Source organism: Scyliorhinus torazame, chromosome 25 (genome assembly GCF_047496885.1).
Source record: "Scyliorhinus torazame isolate Kashiwa2021f chromosome 25, sScyTor2.1, whole genome shotgun sequence".
Taxonomy (NCBI): Eukaryota; Metazoa; Chordata; class Chondrichthyes; order Carcharhiniformes; family Scyliorhinidae; genus Scyliorhinus; species Scyliorhinus torazame.
In genome coordinates this window covers 31,318,264-31,335,971 of record NC_092731.1, presented here as the reverse complement: position 1 = coordinate 31,335,971, position 17,708 = coordinate 31,318,264, and the positions used below count along the sequence as shown (strand labels likewise).

General features: G+C 50.4%; 2 protein-coding genes across 7 annotated transcripts in view; one reads left to right on the top strand and one right to left on the bottom strand.

The window, feature by feature from the left end:
- The window catches only part of LOC140402460 (acidic phospholipase A2 E-like), a 313,842-nt gene extending 306,819 nt beyond the window's left edge, over positions 1–7,023 (bottom strand). For all 5 annotated transcript variants that reach the window (XM_072490267.1, XM_072490264.1, XM_072490268.1 and 2 more), the window contains exon 1: positions 6,723–7,023. Coding sequence is in view for 1 of the 5 variants with exons in the window: in XM_072490263.1 (XP_072346364.1) it covers positions 6,723–6,768 (46 nt within the window). In the remaining 4 variants the exon portion in view is untranslated. The remainder of the gene's footprint in view (positions 1–6,722) is intronic.
- Positions 2,854–6,352, top strand: LOC140402458 (mRNA decay activator protein ZFP36L1-like). 2 transcript variants are annotated; one of them, XM_072490260.1, is made up of 2 exons: positions 2,854–3,001; positions 4,805–6,352. In XM_072490260.1, exons 1-2 carry the CDS (start codon positions 2,969–2,971, stop codon positions 5,666–5,668), a joined length of 897 nt encoding a protein of 298 aa, XP_072346361.1. In that variant the 5' UTR covers positions 2,854–2,968; the 3' UTR covers positions 5,669–6,352. The 2 variants fall into 2 exon arrangements, with proteins under 2 accessions (XP_072346361.1, XP_072346360.1); XM_072490259.1 differs by lacking the exon at positions 2,854–3,001 and adding an exon at positions 4,022–4,121.
- Positions 7,024–17,708: the final 10,685 nt, after the last annotated feature.

The window sequence follows — 17,708 nt, the reverse complement described above, 5'->3', positions numbered from 1 at the left end:
GTTCGATTCCCGCCTTGGGTCACTGTCTGTGCGGAGTCTGCACGTTCTCCCCGCGTCTACGTGGGTTTCCTCTGGGTGCACCGGTTTCCTCCCACAAGTCCCAAAAGACGTGCTTGTTAGGTGAATTGGACATTCTGAATTCTCCCTCTGTGTACCCGAACAGATGCCAGAGTGTGGAGACTAGGGGCTTTCCACAGTAACTTCATTGCAATGTTAATGTAAGCCTACTTGTGACAATAAAGATTATTAAAATTATTATAGCCCTTCATGAATATTTTATCATAATTTTCGCTTTCAAGTGTGCTTAATGCTGTCAATTACAATTTGACATCAAGCATTCTAATTTGACATCAAATTTGACAGTACGCTCAAAGTTATCTTGTGTACTCAGAGCTATCAAATACGCTCAGCAGATCCCACCCTCCAGTCTCTTCCCCTCCCTCCAGTCTCTTTTCCTCGAACCCCCCGCCCCTCACCCCCCCCCCCCATCCCATGACCGGCTTCTGCCAAACCCTCCCTTCCCCCCGCGACTTCCCAACATGTAACCCGTTGCTCCGACTTCAAATCTGGACAGGGGTCATCCCGGAAAACATCACGTTCGGTTTCCACCGGGACCTGTAAACAGATCTTCAGTTGGTTGAGGGGGGGGGAATAGGAAGAGAAAGGAAGGAGCAAGGAGGGAGGGGGCAGGGGTAAAGAGGGGAGGGGGCAGAGGTAAAGAGCGGAGGGGAAGGAGGGGAGGGGGGAAAGAGGGGAGGGGGAACGAGAAGGGGAAAGAATGAGGGGGAGAAAGAGAGGGAAGAAGGGGGGAGGAATAAAAGGGGTTTGGCGAGGGGAATCAGGGGTGTGGTGGGAAGAAGGCGAGAGAAAGGTTTGGTGGGGGTTTGGGGGGGGTGGGCTTTGTGTTGGGGGGGTTGATCCTACCCACTGTGTAGATAATCAGCTGCAATGTCTTGGCTGTATATCATCACATGTTGTTGTGACACCCATAATTGGTGAGAATGGCGTCAGTTGATAACTATCATTTGACACTTCCAAATATGTCTCTGAGTGAAAGTGAAATAGAATGACAGCCAGATAATTGATCTGACATCAAACGATGACAAAATGATTGGAGCTGGGTGCCGTTGACATCGGGTGAATGCTGCTGAAAGCAAATGATGTCAAAGTGTGGGAACAAATTCAGGGAGGGGGGTTTTGGGCATTGTGCAGTCATCAGCGAACATCCCCACTTCTGAGCTTATGATGGAGGGAAGGTCACTGATGAAGGAGCTGAAGATGTTTGGGCCGAGGAACTCATGAGGAACTCCCACCGCATTGTCCTCGGTCTGAGATGACTGACCTCCAACAACCACAAGCATCTTCCTTTGTGCTAAGTATGACTCCAACCAGCGGAGGAGCTTCCCCATTGATTCCCATTCACTTTAATTTTACTCGGGCTATAGACTACTATAGAATCTATAGGCTCCTTGATGTCACACTTCATACAATCATAGAATCCCGACAATGCAAGAGGAGGCCATTTGGCCCATCAAGTCTGCACTGACCCTCCGTAAGAGCACAGTACCCAGGTCCACCCCCGCTCCAACCCACCCTATCCCTGTAACCTAACCCTGGACACCAAGGGAAAATTTATCATGGCCAATCCACCTAACCTGCACATCTTTGGAATTGGCTGAATGCTGCCTTGATGTCAAAGGCAGTCACCACCTCACCCTAGAATTCAACTCCTTTGTCCATGTTTGTACCAAGGCTGTAATGAGGTCAGGAGCTGAGGGGCCCAGGCGGAACCCAATCTGAGTGTCAGTGAGCAGGTTATTGCTGAGTATATTGATAGCACTGTCAGCGGCCTTCCATCAATACACTGATCATGGAGGATCACCCAAAGGGGCAGCCATCGGCTGGGTTGGATTTGTCCTGCTTTTTTGTGTGCAGGACGCACCTGGGCAATTTTCCATATTGGTGGGGAGTTGCCAGTGCTGTGGCTGGTTAGGGGTGCGGCAAGTTCTGGAACATATGTCTTAATAATAATAATCTTCATTATTGTCACCAGTAAGCTCACATTAACACTGCAATGAAGTGAGTGTGAAAATCCCCGAGTCGCCACTCTCCGGCGCCTGTTCGGGTACACTGAGAGGGAATTCAGAATGTCCAATTCACCCAACAAGCACGTCTTTCAGGACTTGTGGGAGGAAACCGGAACACCCGGAGGAAACCCACGCAGACACGGAGAGAACGTGCAGACTCCGCACAGTGACCCAAGCTGGGAGTCGAACCCGGGAGCCTGGCGCTGAGAAGCAACAGTGCTGACCACTGTGCCACCCATCAGTACTATTGGGGGAATGTTTTCAGGGCCCCATAGCCTTTGCAGTAACACAGCCTTCAGCCATTACTTAACATCATCTGGAGCGAATCGAATTGTTTGAAGTCTGGCTTCTGTGAGATGGTGGCGATTTCAGGAGGCCGAGAAGCATCATCCACTTGACACTTCTGCCTGAAGGTGCTGTGGACCGTGGCTCTGCCCTGCGATATCCCTTTGCCCCACTCATATTAACCCCTCTCTCCGCTGCATCCCCTCGAGACCAGGCTCCCTTCCATCCGTGGAACATATCCGACACGCAGGACTGGACCTCCTCCTGTACTCTCTGATGCCTGAGATCACTTTACACAGTTAGCGACCCACAGATACATAAACCGCTTCACACAACGGGGAGATGGAGACAGAGAGAGGGACACAGCGACAGAACCACATGAGAAACCTACACAGATGGCCAGGAACATGCACACACACAAATAGAAACAGATATAATGACACACAAGGTCACGCACACGGAGATAACTGTGAAGTTATTGAACACATTTACCCACATACAGAAACCTACTCGTGGAGACAGACATGAGAGAGGGGACGACACTCCTGGAGAAGGGGAGAGGGAGAGAGGGATGAACAAACACAAAAGGAAGAGACATGACGAACCAAATTCTACAACATTTTAATTGGGTAAGTTTCAACTTGTTTACTTTGGAGATTTTATTGTGTTAATTTGATCATTGATCAGTGTCACAGTGATTGGAACTGAGAGAGACGGAGTGGGGAGAGCTCTGTGACCCCCCCCCCCCCTCCCACGGTTCTGTGCCCCCCTCCCCGGGCTCTGTGCCCCTCCCCCCCGGGCTCTGTGCCCCTTCCTCCCCAGGGCTCTGTGCCCCCGCCCACTCCTCCGGGTTCTGTGCGCCCCCTCCCCGGGCTCTATGCCCCCCTCTGTCCTGGACTCTGTGCCCTCCTCCCCGGGCTCTGTGCCCTCCCCCAGCTCTGTGCCCCCTAGCTCTGTATTTCCCCCCCCCCTTCAGCTCTGTGTCCCCCAGCTCTGTGCCCCCCCCCCCAGCTCTGTGCCCCCCTCCCAGCTCTGTATTCCCCCCCCCAGCTATGTGCCCCCCTCCACCTCTGCCCCCCACTCTGTATTTCCATGTGCCCCCTCCCAGCTCTGTATTGCCCCCCCCAGCTCTGTGCCCCCCCAGCTCTGTGCCCCCCCAGCTATGTGCCCCCCTCCACCTCTGCCCCCCACTCTGTATTTCCATGTGCCCCCTCCCAGCTCTGTATTGCCCCCCCAGCTCTGTGCCCCCCCAGCTCTGTGCCCCCCCCAGCTATGTGCCCCCCTCCACCTCTGCCCCCCACTCTGTATTTCCATGTGCCCCCTCCCAGCTCTGTATTGCCCCCCCCAGCTCTGTGCCCCCCCAGCTCTGTGCCCCCCCAGCTATGTGCCCCCCTCCACCTCTGCCCCCCACTCTGTATTTCCATGTGCCCCCTCCCAGCTCTGTGCCCCTTTCTCCCCCCCCCCCCCGGGCCGGGCCGCTGACCCTCTGCCGCCCTCCGGCGGCCTCTCCCCGGCTCCCTGCCCGCCGGTGACTCACTGCCCCGTGTTCCCGGCTGCTGTTGTGCGTCAGAGCGGGCGGGCTGCGGGCGAGTTCCCCGCCCCGCCCCGCCGGGATAAAAGGCGGAGCGGGCAGGGTGGCTGCAGCAGTGTGCAGAGGAACTGTGTGTGCAGAGGAACTGTGTGTGCAGAGCTGTGTGTGCAGAGGCAGCAATGAGCGGCTTGAAGGATTTGTGCGAGCTGGTGTCCGGGGTGAGTGACTGAGTGTGCACAGCAAGATCCCACAAACCGCCGCTTCTTTCGATTCGCTGTTTCCTTTGCTGTGAATTGGGCGATTAAATGGGGAGATAAATATTTATCTTTTGAAATATACCAGCACTGGTGAGCACTGTTGCTTCACAGCGCCAGGGACCTGGGTTCGATTCCCCGGCTTGGGTCACTGTCTGTGCGGAGTCTGCACGCTCTCCCCGTGTCTGCGTGGGTTTCCTCCGACAGAAAAGATGTGCAGGTTAGGTGGATTTGGCGGCGCTAAATTCCCCCCCCCCCCCTTCGTGTCCAAAGGCTAGGTGGGGTTACAGGGGTGGGGGTTTGAGCCGAGTTAGGGTGCTCTTTCGGAGGGTCGGTGCAGGCTTGATGGGGCGAATGGCCTCCTTCTGCACTGCCGGATTAGGTGAGGGTAGACAAAAGTGTTTGGGGTCTTTTTATGTCTGGCTTTCCCTCAGTGGGTTAACTTCGTGGGTGGTTGTTTGCCCAAATTTCTACAGTGATTGCAAATCCACAACTTTTTGGGGAGAGGTTGATCCCAGGAAGGGGGAGTGAGGGGGTCCAAGAAGGGGGCAGTGAGGCAGGGATTTGGAATTATCTTCCCCCCCCCCCCCCTCGGTGGTGTTTTTGGACCTTGTTTCTGATTCTTTCCTCTCTTTCTCTTCCTCTAGTTGAGCTTCCTGGACTCGGATGACCTGAGCCCTATTCAACTCGGACTGGACTATCGAACGGTCAAGCCCCCAGCAGGATTCCGCAGACACTCAACCAGCTTGGTGCCCCCAGGGAGGTGCCAAGCCCTTGCCCCAGGCGACAGCTCCTGCCCCCCGGGTCTGGGACGCTGCCTAAGTCATGGGAACTCGCTGGAGGAATTTAGCAAATCCGCCATGGGGGCTTCTGACAGGCCCCCCGCCCAGCAACAGCAGCAGCAGCCGAGCCCCCGCTACAAGACCGAGCTGTGCCGGCCCTTCCAGGAGAGCGGTATCTGCCGCTACGGGGACAAGTGCCAGTTCGCCCACGGCCTGGGGGAGCTCCGGATCCTCAGCCGCCACCCCAAGTACAAGACCGAGCTCTGCCGCACCTTCCACTCCTGCGGCATTTGTCCCTACGGTGCCCGCTGCCATTTCGTTCACAACCCGGAGGAGGAGCGGGCATCCCGCCCGCTGTCAGCCCGCCCCCGCCTCCGCCAGAGCACCAGCTTCTCGGGCTTCTCCTCGGACGGCCTGGTGGGGCTCTGCCCGGGCTCCCGAGGCTCTCTCTCCCTCTCGCCGCCGCCGTGCTCTGACCTCCCCGACTGGGACTCGCTGCGAGAGGCCGTCAGCCAGGAATTCGCCCGGGTCATGAAGCTCACCTGCTCCAGCTGCCACAAGCACCTGAAGCCTGCGGCCCAGCCTCAAGCAGACATGTCCTTCAGGAGCCCCTATGCAGACTCTCTCTCTGACCAGGAGGACTACAGCAGCAGTGGCTCTGAATCTCCCATCTTCGACCAGAACAGGCGCCTCCCCATCTTCAGCAGGATCTCCGTGTCAGACGAGTGAAAACGTGTGCCTGGGGGACAATGTTCATTTGGTGTTTCTGTTTTAATTCTGCTTGGAGACTGGCAAAGTGGGCGCTGCCCCTTCCTCCAGTTTCACCTTATAAGCCAAGAACTGGTTACAGTTGTCTTTCCTCGGGTCTTCATTCAAGGCAGGTTTTTTGATAGTCGAGGGCGTTGGGAGGGCGGAGGGACAGAGAGAAAAGTGGAGGTTTGGGACCGCAACCGGACCAGTTGCGACCCTATCGAAATGTGGGGCAGGCAATAAGGGGTGAAGAACCTGCCTCCTATATTCCACTGACTACCTTTTGCTGGTGACGAGAGGGGAAGGGGGGGTGGAGGGTTCTGGATTCCTGCAGGATGGGATATTGTTGTAGCAAAAACTGTGAATCACCTTCTTAAAAATGCACAGGTTGGAAACTCTCGTGATCCAAGTGCAGTCAGGGAGAAACACCCCATTTTCAATATTACATAATATACATCTACTTGTACCAAGTATTCTTTTTTTAAAAACAAACTTTCTAAGCGTTTACTGCACAATATAGATTTTATTTAAATTATTTATTGAAGATTTTTTGGAATGTTTTGTATATTTAATGATATAGCAATATATATTTTATTAGATAATTTATGATCTTTATAAAAATAAATAAATGGAAAGGTTCTGACCTTTTTTATCTGTTTAAAATGTTGCTGGCGCATTTTTTTCTAATCTCACAAGTGAAACAGAAGATTTCTGGTGTCTCTAGTTTTGGAAATATTTGAGCGTGTGTGTGTGTGCGTCCAGCGATAATTATAGTCAGTTGAACTTTACCCCTGCACCCTGCCACTTGTGGTTTTATATATATATATCTTTAGTGCTACGCACAGTAGGGTAGCTATGGAAACTCTCCGTCATCACTTGTTAACTAAAAATTAACTATGATACAAGGTGCACAACATCCTGCTAGCTTGGTGCAAATGCAGCCCTGTGCCAAATGCAGGTTACCTGAACCATGTGTTTTGGGGTGGGCGGCGGGAGAGGGATAAAGCTTTAACTTGCTGATAAGCATTCTCACCTGCCAGTACTCGTGGGTGTGTGGGGGTGGAGGAGTCGGCGTACATCGGTTGACCGGACGGCTGGTCCGTGAAGCGGAGCGATGCCAACAGCGCGGGTTAAATTCCCGTACTGGCTGAAGTTAGTCGTGAAGGTCCCGCCTTCTCAACCTTGCCCCTCGCCTGAGGTGCGGTGACCCTCCGGTTAAATCACCACCAGTCAGCCCCCCTCTCCTCCGGGTCTGTGGCGACGTTTGCCACTGTGTGTATGTTGCGTGTCTCTCCTCTGCTGGTACAGTTTAACCCCCTTCCCCCAACTGTTCCACAAGCACCGTACTCTGCACTCTGGCAAAGTGCCCAGAGTTAAAACAAGGAAGTCTTGTGTGCAAGGGTCACGCCCAGACTCTTGGGGGTGGGGGTGGTATGGCGCCGGTGGCTATTTAGAGACTGGGATTGCCTGGGAGGTACAGAGGAGTTTAATATCCCAATCTCACTCTCTGTGCTTCAGTGTGCTGCGTTTTTAGCAATCCCCAAGGAGAAGCTGACATTTGAGACACACATGTTTTAAATGTTCTTTTTCATTTTGCAACCAAAATGATTGCATCATTTGTGTTGGATCAAATGTAAGTTTTAAAGAAAAACATTGAGTCAACGCATTTCCAGCACATTACTAACTCCATTCCAGTAAATATGTTTTCAGTTATTATCAGCTGAGTAATGCTACAAAAATAGCTAGTTATTTCACTCCCAACCCCTGCTCCAATATGTCTGTGAAGATCAGAGTGGATTCTCTCTCTCTTTCTCACACACACTCTTGCTCTCTGAGCAACGCACACACACACGTGATTTACAGACAGACACACGTGATTTACAGACAGACATGCACCGTCTTGCTCTCTTGAGACACACCGCCGTGACTTTGGGGTTTGTTTTTCGTCCTTCTCTCAATTCTCTTAAACCGAGAGACAAGATGAAGGACGTGTTTGTGTCAAGTCCCGTGGCTAGGTTTTCCCCTGGAACAGGTCGCTAATCTGTCACCAGTAGCTTGAGGAGACATCAGTAGTTGACCAGGAGACTCTCCCATTGGAAGGATTTACTGGTTGATAATGGGCCTGTTTGGCCATATTTGAATCCACCTTCATGGCCATCAGGTCCTGGGGTGGGACTTGAACCCAGGTCTTCTGGCCCAGAGGTCGCGACGCCACCCACTACACCACAAGATCTCCAGCACACAGATAGTGACTGCTATAATTTGAACTCGCACTGTGGAGGAATGCTTACTTATGGGCAGAGGAAGGAGGGAGAATGACGTGCCAATTCCCAAAGTGCAATAGCAAACGTTTGCATATCCTTTGACGCCATGCTGGTATTTTGCCTTGCCCAAAGCTGTGAATCGATCCATTAATCCTCCCTTTTTTCCCATACCCTTCTACCCACTTCCATCTAACCTCTTAAGTATTGCTGTGCTCTCTGCTTTGACCATTAACACTGGTAGTGAATGCCACTAACCACACAAACCTATATGTGTAAAGTTTGGCCTGCTATCCATCCTAAATCTATTTCGTCTGGAAGATCTGGAGAATAAAGCTAGTCACCGCACAACTATCATCGATTGTTGCAAAAACCCACCTGGTTCACTAAATGCCCCTTTCGGGAAGGAAATCTGCCTTCCTTACCAGGTCTGGCCGACACGTGATTCCAGACCCACACCAATGTGGTTGACTCTTAACTGTCCCTCTGAAATGGTTGAGCGAGACACTCCGTTCCAGGACAGTTAGGGACCTGCCTCAAGGGCTCGTGTCCAGGTTGATGCTGCCCATTCATCTCGCTATGAATCACCCGCTCTGTAGTCATTCCAAAAACCTCGGCGTTGAGTAAAGACCATAAGCCGTAGGAGCAGAAGTAGGCCACTCGGCCCATCGGGTTTACTCCCCCATTCAATGAGATCATGACTGATGTGACGATCCACAACTCCACTTTCCCACCTTATCCCCTTTCTCAGCCTTGAACACACTTAACGACCCAGCCTCTACAGCTCTCTGCGGTAAAGAATTCCACACATTCACTCCCCTCTGAGAGAGGAAATTCCTCCTCATCTCTGTCTGAAATGGGCGACCCCTCACTGTCCTCTGGTCCCAGTCTCTCCCACAAGGGGAAACAACCTCTCAGCATCGACCCTGTCAAACCCCCTGAGAATCCGAGATGTCTCAATAAGGTCGCCTCTCATTTTTCCGAACTCCAATGAGCACAGGCCCAGCCTACTCAACCTCTCCTCATAGGAAAATCCCTCCCTACCCAGGATCAACCTAGTGAACATTCTCTGGACTGCCTCCAATGCCAGAATATCTTTCCTTAGTTGAGGGGACCAAAACTGTTCACAGTATTCCAGGTGTGGTCTAACTAGGGCCTTGTATAGGAGCAGACGTAGGCCACTCGGCCCATCGAGTGTGCTTATCATCATAGATTATCATAGAATTTACAGTGCAGAAGGAGGCCATTCGGCCCATCGAGTCTGCACCGGCTCTTGGAAAGAGCACCCTACGCAAGGTCAACACCTCCACCCTATCCCCATAACCCGGTAACCTCACCCAACACTAAGGGCAATTTTGGACACTAAGGGCAATTTATCCTGGCCCATCCACCTAACCTGCACATCTTTGGACTGTGGGAGGAAACCGGAGCACCCGGAGGAAACCCACGCACACACGGGGAGGATGTGCAGACTCCGCACAGACAGTGACCCAAGCCGGAATCGAACCTGGGACCCTGGAGCTGTGAAGCAATTGTGCTAACCACAATGCTACCGTGCTCTGCCATTCCATGTGCTCATGGCTGATTTACTAATCCTCCACTCCACTTTCCCCCCCCCCCCCTCCCTCCTTCCCAAAACACCCGATTCTCTTACTGATTAAAGATTTGTCTCTCTCAGCCTTGATCATACTTAATGACCTAACAGCGACGTTGGGAGCTGGTTTAGCTCAGTTGGCTAGTCGTCTAATTCCTGATGCGGAGCGAGGCCAGCAGCGCAGGTTCAATTCCCGTACCGGCTGAAATTATTCACGAAGGCCCCACCTTCTCAATCTCGCAGCAGATATTACTGAGGCATCGTGCAGGTTGCAGTGCTGGTGAATAGGGGCAGGAGCATGGGTTGGAGTCTGTGGTGGTGGGATGGGTGTGGCCGTGAGGGGGAGGGTGTGGTAGGAGAGGGAAATGCGAGAGCTACAGGCAAAAAGGCCTACAGGCTGAGAAAAGAGAGTAGGTTGATCAAAAGATGAGAAGAGAATGCAATCCCTCCACGACCGACGAACAGTGGCAGCCGTGTGTATCATCTCCAAGATGCACTGCAGTAACTCACCAAGATTCCTTCAAAACGCACGATTGCTCCCATCTAGAAGGACAAGAGCAGCAGATACCTGGGAACCCCACCCACCTGGAGGTTCCCCTCCAAGTCGCTCACCACCCTGACTTGGAAATATGTCGGCCGTTCCTTCACTGTCGCTGGGGCAACATCCTGGAGCTCCCTTCCTAACAGCACTGTGGATGTACCTACACCACATGGACTGCAACGGTTCAAGAAGGCTGTGCACCACCACTAGTAATGGCAACTAGTAATGTTTAACTGTGTTCAGTTTTGGTCTCCTTACCTGAGAAAGGACACACTGGCGCTGGAAGGTGTGCAGAGGAGATTCACGAGGTTAATCCCAGAGCTGAAGGGGGTGGATTATGAGGAGAGGTTGACCTTAGGAGGAACTTCTTCACCCAAAGGGTTGTGAATCTATGGAATTCCTTGCCCAGTGAAGCAGTTGAGGCTCCTTCATTAAATGTTTTTAAGATAAAGATAGATAGTTTTTGACGAATGAAGGGATTAAGAGTTACGGTGTTCGGGCCGGAAAGTGGAGCTGAGTCCACAAAAGGTCAGCCATGATCTCATTCGATGGCGGAGCAGGCTCAAGGGGCCAGATGGCCTACTCCTGCTCCTAGTTCTTATGTTCTTACGTAAATGCTGGGCTAACCAGCGATACCCAGGTGAGACCCACAACACAAAAATATGCAGAGTAGGTCGATTGGCCACTCTAAATTGCCCCTTAATTTGGATTGGATTGGATTTGTTTATTGTCGCGTGTACCGAGGTACAGTGAAAAGTATTTTTCTGCGAGCAGCTCAACAGATCATTAAGTACATGGGAAGAAAAGGGAATAAAAGAAAATACATAATAGGGCAACACAACATATAATGTAACTACATAAGCACTGGTATCGGATGAAGCATACAGGGTGTAGTGTTAATGAAATCAGTCCATTGAAAAATGTTTTTAAAAAGTTACGCAGTGAGTTGTAATCTGGAACGTAAATAAGGGCAATTACAATTGTATGAGGGAAGAGTTGTCTAAGGTGAACTGGGTAAGTAGATGAGCAGTGGCAGATACTAATAATGGTCCATAATGCTCAGCAGGGGTTTAGCCCAATCAAAAAGAGGAATTCCATGAGAAATAGACAAAATCCATGAGTAACAAAGGAAGTGAAGGATGATGTTAAATTGAAAATCAGGATATGTGGAAGGGATAGTGGTCGGCCAGAGGACTGGGAAGCTTTAGGATCCACCAGAACAAGCTATAGGTGGTGCACAGGCGCACCAGAACCCGAATGAGCAGATTCTTCCTGGACAAATGTGCACGGTGCCAGGGAGGCTCGACCAACCACGCCCTATGTTCTGGGCTTGTTGGGTATTGGACATCCTTCTTCGAGGTCACGTTCAGGGTTGTGAGAGTGAGGGTGGAGCCATGCCCGAGAGTGGTGGTCTTCGAGCTATCAGATCAGCCAGAGCTCTTCACGGGGAGGGGGGCTCACGCCCTAGCCTTTGCCTCCTTGATCGCCCGCCGGAGAATCCTGCCCGGCCGGCGATCGTCAGCACCAACCGGGAAGGCTGCAGACTGGGCTGTCCGACCTGGCGGAATTTCTCAGGCCGGAGAAAATAACATTCGCCATTTGAGGATCGGAAGAGGACGCGGGAGCTGTTCACTAGCCTGTCTCGACACCTGTTTGTAGCCAGCGACTAATAGAGCGAGGGGTGGGGGGGGAGAGAGAGAGAGAGAGATGGGCGAACCACGGGGCAGAGAGGAAAAAGGTAAGGGGATCGAGAAGGAGGGAAGGGCGGGACGGGGTAAAAGGCAAGCAAAAAGGAAGGCAAGGTATGGAGCAGGAAGGACAAGCCGCAAGAGACCAGTCCGATGGCAGCTAAAGCCCAAACCGAATTGTATAAAAATGCCTGTTAATCTGTGTGTTGGCCATTTTGGGGAATGTAAAATATATATGCCGGTTAAGGAGCGGGGGTCACAGCCACAGTTGTTGTTATAAAGATGCTCACTTGTAAATATACCTGTTGGTTTCTGCACCGTTTTTTTCTGATAACGTATAATTTATTGGATATAAAATCTAAAAACTCAATTTTTAAAATCTCCAAAAAGAACCTAAGAACCTCATAAGGTGGGAGGAAATGACTTGCATGCAGCATAAAAACAAACAGTAAGAGTTTCTATGACTATATAAATAGGAAGCGGGCGGCTAAGGTAAATGTGGGACCTCTACTGAATGAGGCTGGTGAACTAATAACAGCAAACAAAATGGCTGATATGCTAAATACATTTTTTTTATCAGTCTTCACCATGGAAGACATTGCAAATATCCCGAAGATATCAGGTGGGCCGATTTCAAATAACATGGTAGTACCTACAAAATCCCACTCACAAGGGATAGAGTATTAGAGAAACGCAAGGGGCTGAAGACGGACAAGTCACCAGGACCCGATGAACAGCACGCTAGGGTTTTAATGGAAGTGGCGGCAGAGAGTGTGGACCCATTGGTTGAAATTTTCCGTAACTCACTAAATTCCTGGAGGGTACCGGAAGATTGGGAAACGGCCAATGTGAATCCCTTGTTTGAAAGGGGCGAAAGGCAGAAGGCAGGGAATTATAGGCCAGCTAGTTTAACATCTATTATTGACAAGATGCTGGAGTCAATAATCAAAAAGGAAGTAGCTTATCATTTATGAAAGCTGAATGGAATCAAACCTAGTCAACATGGTTTTGTGAAAGGTAAATCACGTTGGACAAATTTTCTCGAATTCTTTGAAGATGTAACAGGGAGAGTAGATAGAGGAGATCCTGTAGATGTTGTGTATTTAGATTTCCAAAAGGCATTTGACAAGGTGTCGCTTAAGAACGCATGAAGTAAAAATTCATGGAATTGGAGGAAGTGTGTTAGTATGGACTGAAAACTGGCTGCCACATAGAAAACAGAGAGTTGGAACAAATGGGTCCTTTTCAGAGTGGAAAGATGTAACGAGTGGAGTACCACAGGGATAAATTCTTGGCCCGCAATTATTCACTATTTACATTAATGACCTGGAGGAAGGAAAAGAATGTAACGTTTCTAAATTTGCCGATGATATGAAAATAGGTGCAAAGGCATGTTGTGATGAGGATGCTGTGACACTGCAACGGGATACGGATAGATTGAGTGACTGGGCGAAAAATGGAGTTAAATGTGGGGAAGTGTGAGGTCATGCACTTTGGTAGGAAGAGTCAAAAGGGTGTAATGCCTGGATTTGGTATGTCTCTCTTGTGGGGACCATGAGTTGGATTCAATTTAAATTGGTTTTTGGAGCAGGCAAGGAACTGGATTAGGGGTTTGCCCCTGTCCACACTCTAACCTCTGGCTTTGTAAATCTGATGAAGGAATAAAAAAAAACATTGGAGGAAATCCAACGGAGATTCACCAGGCTAATTCCTGGGATGAGAGGGTTGTCCTATCAAGAGAGACTAAATAGCCTGGGTCAGTATTCTTCAGAGTTCAGAAGAGTGTTGGGTGACCTTATCCAAATATAACGGGCGGGATTCTCCATCCCGCCAGCCAGCCAATGGGGGGCAACCCCACACCGTCGGGAAATCCCTGGGCGCCAGTGGAGAATCCAGTCCATAAGATCCTGAGGGGGCTTGACAGGGTAGATGGTGAGATGTTTTCACTAGAGGAAGAGTCTCAAACAAGGGCTACAAGATCAAGGGCTGGTCGTTTAAAACTGAGGTGTGTAGAACTGTCTTCTCGCAGAGGGTGGTGAATCTTTGCAATTCTCTGCCCCATGGGGCGGTGGAGGCTAAACCATTAGAAGTATTTAAACTGCAGGTGGATAAATATTTCATAGATCGCGGAACAGAGGGTGATGGGGAAATGGCACAGAAAAGGAGTTGAGGCCGGCATAGATCAGCCATAATCATATTGAATGGTGGAGCAGGCTTGCCACGTCTACTGCTGCCCTTGAAATGTGAACGCAAACTTATATTGACAGGTCTTGTCTAGCGGGATGGACCAAAAGCCATTGCTGATGTCCAGCACTGTGGATTACTTTGCCTGTACTCCCTGCTTGAGCATGGTCTCGGGACTCGTGGCAACGGCGGGGGCTGCTAAAGGGGTTACCTTGTTAAGTTCTCGGTAGTCGATCGTTAATCGCCATGAACCATCGGGTTTTCTTACGGGCCAAATTGGGGCATTATTTGTTGAGGCTACCAGCCAAATTACTCCTTGGTCTAATAAACTATTGATAACTTTAGAAATTTCACCCTCGGCTTGCTGTGGGAAACCGTATTGCTTCTGTGGCTTAGGATCGGGACCTGAAATTGTGACCATTCCTGGGATCTTCCCATAATTGTGTTTGTGTTGGGCGAAGGAAGCTTTATGTTTCCTGAGGACCTCTCTAATTGTCTAATTGTTTGCGGATCAAACCAATGGTCTCCTACTGCAGCACGGTAGCATTGTGGATAGCACAATTGCTTCACAGCTCCAGGGTCCCAGGTTCGATTCCGGCTTGGGTCATTGTCTGTGCGGAGTCTGCACATCCTCCCCGTGTGTGCGTGGGTTTCCTCCGGGTGCTCCGGTTTCCTCCCATAGCCCAAAGATGTGTAGGTTAGGTGGATTGGCCATGTTAAATTGTCCTTAGTGTCCAAAATTGCCCTTAGTGTTGGGTGGGGTTACTGGGTTATGGGGATAGGGTGGAGGTGTGGACCTTGGGTAGGGTGCTCTTTCCAAGAGCCGGTGCAGACTCGATGGGCTGAATGGCCTCCTTCTGCACTGTAAATTCTATGTAAAATCTATGTACTGAGCAAATCCTATGTTCATAGTCCATGTTTTGGCCATTTTCCATAGACATCTATTCACGGGATCAAAGGAAAGGTTCTGGGAGCTCATAAAATCGATTCCTAGAATGTGCTCGGCTGCTTGGGGCAAGTCGACTAAAACGACGGGGTGTCTGGTTCTTATGGTTCCTATCTGAATATCTACGGGGGCTGTGATGTATCCCTGCTGTACGTGTCCGGTAAATCCACTAAGGGTGATGGTGTCTGTGGTGGGCCATTTGTCACGCTGGAACATTGTGGAGGAGTTTAAAGTGGGGCAAGACCCTCCTGTGTCCCAAAGAAATTCTACTGGATGTCCCCGGACTGTGCCTGTGACTACTGGTCTGCCTGATTTGTCCCAGAGTGTGTCGCAGACCCAAGTTGGGGAGTCCAAACACCGTTAATCTGTGGTGTTGACCGCTAAATCGCCTGAACGGGCGCTAACAGTATGCATGGGCCTAATTAACATTGTTCCTCGGTGGGGGGTTTGGTTGTTGGTAGGTGCTGGTTCGGGGGTTTTGTCGGCATTCGCGGGCGTAATGTCCCATGTGTCCACAATTGTAACAACCTCGGGGTGCCTGTGCTCTGGGGTGCTGTCCTTCATGTCTACCCTCATTTATCCATGCTGGGTCCTGGCTAGTCCTGACTGGGTGCATATTTGCTTCTATCTGTTCCTGATCTGCCTTCCTGTGTAGGGATTGTTCCCATGCTCTGGAGAGTCTCTTTAAAACCCAAACCTCAGTATGTGTGTGGTCTGCGGGGTCGTAATTCACACAAGCCTTTTGACCCGCTTCTGTGGCATGCGAGACTAAAGTGCGAGACCATTTAGTGGTGTTGTTCTCATTTAAGTGTGCGTGGTTCAAATCCCCAAATACTGCCTTGAAATGGATCTAAGGGCCACCTGCAAATGCGGTCGGATGCCCTCCCCTCTTTTGCATACAATGGTTTAAACCTTCTACCGGATCTCCCTTGTTGTACCCGAATGCATCTAAAATGGCCGTTTTCATCTCCTGTAGGGTTCCTCGTCCTACATTCTGGGGTTCTGGCAAAGCTGAGCTGACGGACTGGTCAAGGCTCATTACTATAAGTTTAACTTCCTCCCTTTCGTCTAGACCGTTCAAAATGTTTTGCCGGCGCACTCTCTCAAAGAAATTATGCAGGTCTGCGGTGGGTTCGAATGGATCAATTTTAGCGCAGGCATCTCTCAATTGGGTGATGGATAATGGGGTGGTGTAAACGCAATCGGGCTCCTCCCGATCCGATGACTTGCGCTGTGTGGTGACCGGATTCATGGGGGTGCGTGCTGCCTGTGCAGTCGGTGGTGCGGGTGCTTTCCTTTTCGGGGCATGGGGGGCTCTATTGTGATTTTCTGTGTCCTCACTTATCTCTGGGCGGTTTCATTTAGCTCTTGCCAATTGGAGGCACCTTCCTCATCTAAATTTTGTCCAAAAGTATACCTAAATCCATTTTGCACTGGAAGTAGTGTTGCCTTTTCTTTCCTGTACTCTTTTCTCTGTCCTTTCTGTGGCTCTGTTCCAATTATGGCAATCAGTGAATTTGCCCTTCTTCCTATGTTATCTATGTCCTAATGCTTAGAGTCGCCAGGTATAAAATGATACCACCACAAGTTTCAACCGGCTATCGATCAAAGAGCCAAACACCAGTTAGTTAGTTCAAGGTCAAGGTTACTTTATTTACACACAATTAGTCATGCAACAGAAACACTACTAGTTAACTACACCTATCAACTAAGACAACCTGTACTTAACTGCGGGCACCCGGCTTAGGTCAGAAAACAGTGGCCGCTGTTCAATTCTGGATCTCTCGGGTTCGAAGGAGTAACTGCTGCTCAGCTGGGCTCATCTGTCTGGTAGCGGGCGTTGAACTTGAACTTGCTTCTGGTGTTGCTGCACTTGGAGATGGCCGTGACCGGGGTACCAGGACCAAGAGAGAGCGAACATGTGCCGGACTCTTCTTCTTATACTTGGGGGTTTTCGCGCTCTTTTGGGCGGTCCTTCGGTTTGGGCCTCACTAATTGGGTGATCCCTGGTCACTCCGTTCAATTCCTTAGCCAATAAGTGGGCGGGGATCTGGATGGCTGGGCGTGTCCCAAGCGGTCACTGACCCCATTGTTTGCGTTGCTCTTGAACAGGGAGTGACGCCAAAATGTCTGGGACTGTCCCGGTTGCTCGAGGACCAGTCCTTTGTCGGCCCCATTAAAATGCCAATTGGACGGAATTTCGATACCATCTGAACTTCTTGCTTTCAAATATGCATTTCAGGCTCTGTGCCTGCCTGAGTCTTGGCTTGTCCATTTTACCCACTAGGCTTTGCGAGTTTCTCTGTATCTAGTTGGAAGTGGCCATCCCAGATGGCTACAGTAGTGACTGCAACTTCTCTATTTGTTGCCTACGTTTCGCATGGCCTACTGTGCTCTGTTCTGTATTTTGTTCTGTAGTGGAGCTATGGAACGCTCGTAAAGATGCCTTTAAATCCGCGCATTGACTCGTTAACTGTGCTACCTGCTGTTCTGTCTCTTCTCGTACCAAGACTGCGCGCTGTGTATCTTGGTGGGTTTTATCGTACTGGGTCTGAAAGCTGCTAAGGTGATCTAAACCAGATTGGTGTGCCCGTTTGACATCAGCCATCTCTTTATCTTCAGCTGCCAACTGATCCCGGAGTTGCTCAATAATCTTTTCGCTTTCACTATTGTTTCCCCTCATTCCTCTTTCTCAACTAGCTGCCTGCGGAGCATCCTCACGACCTCCTCTGTGCCTCGCAACTGTGCCAAACAGGACACTATTGCCATCGGTTTTCACACTTTTGCTGCATTTTCCTTATGCAC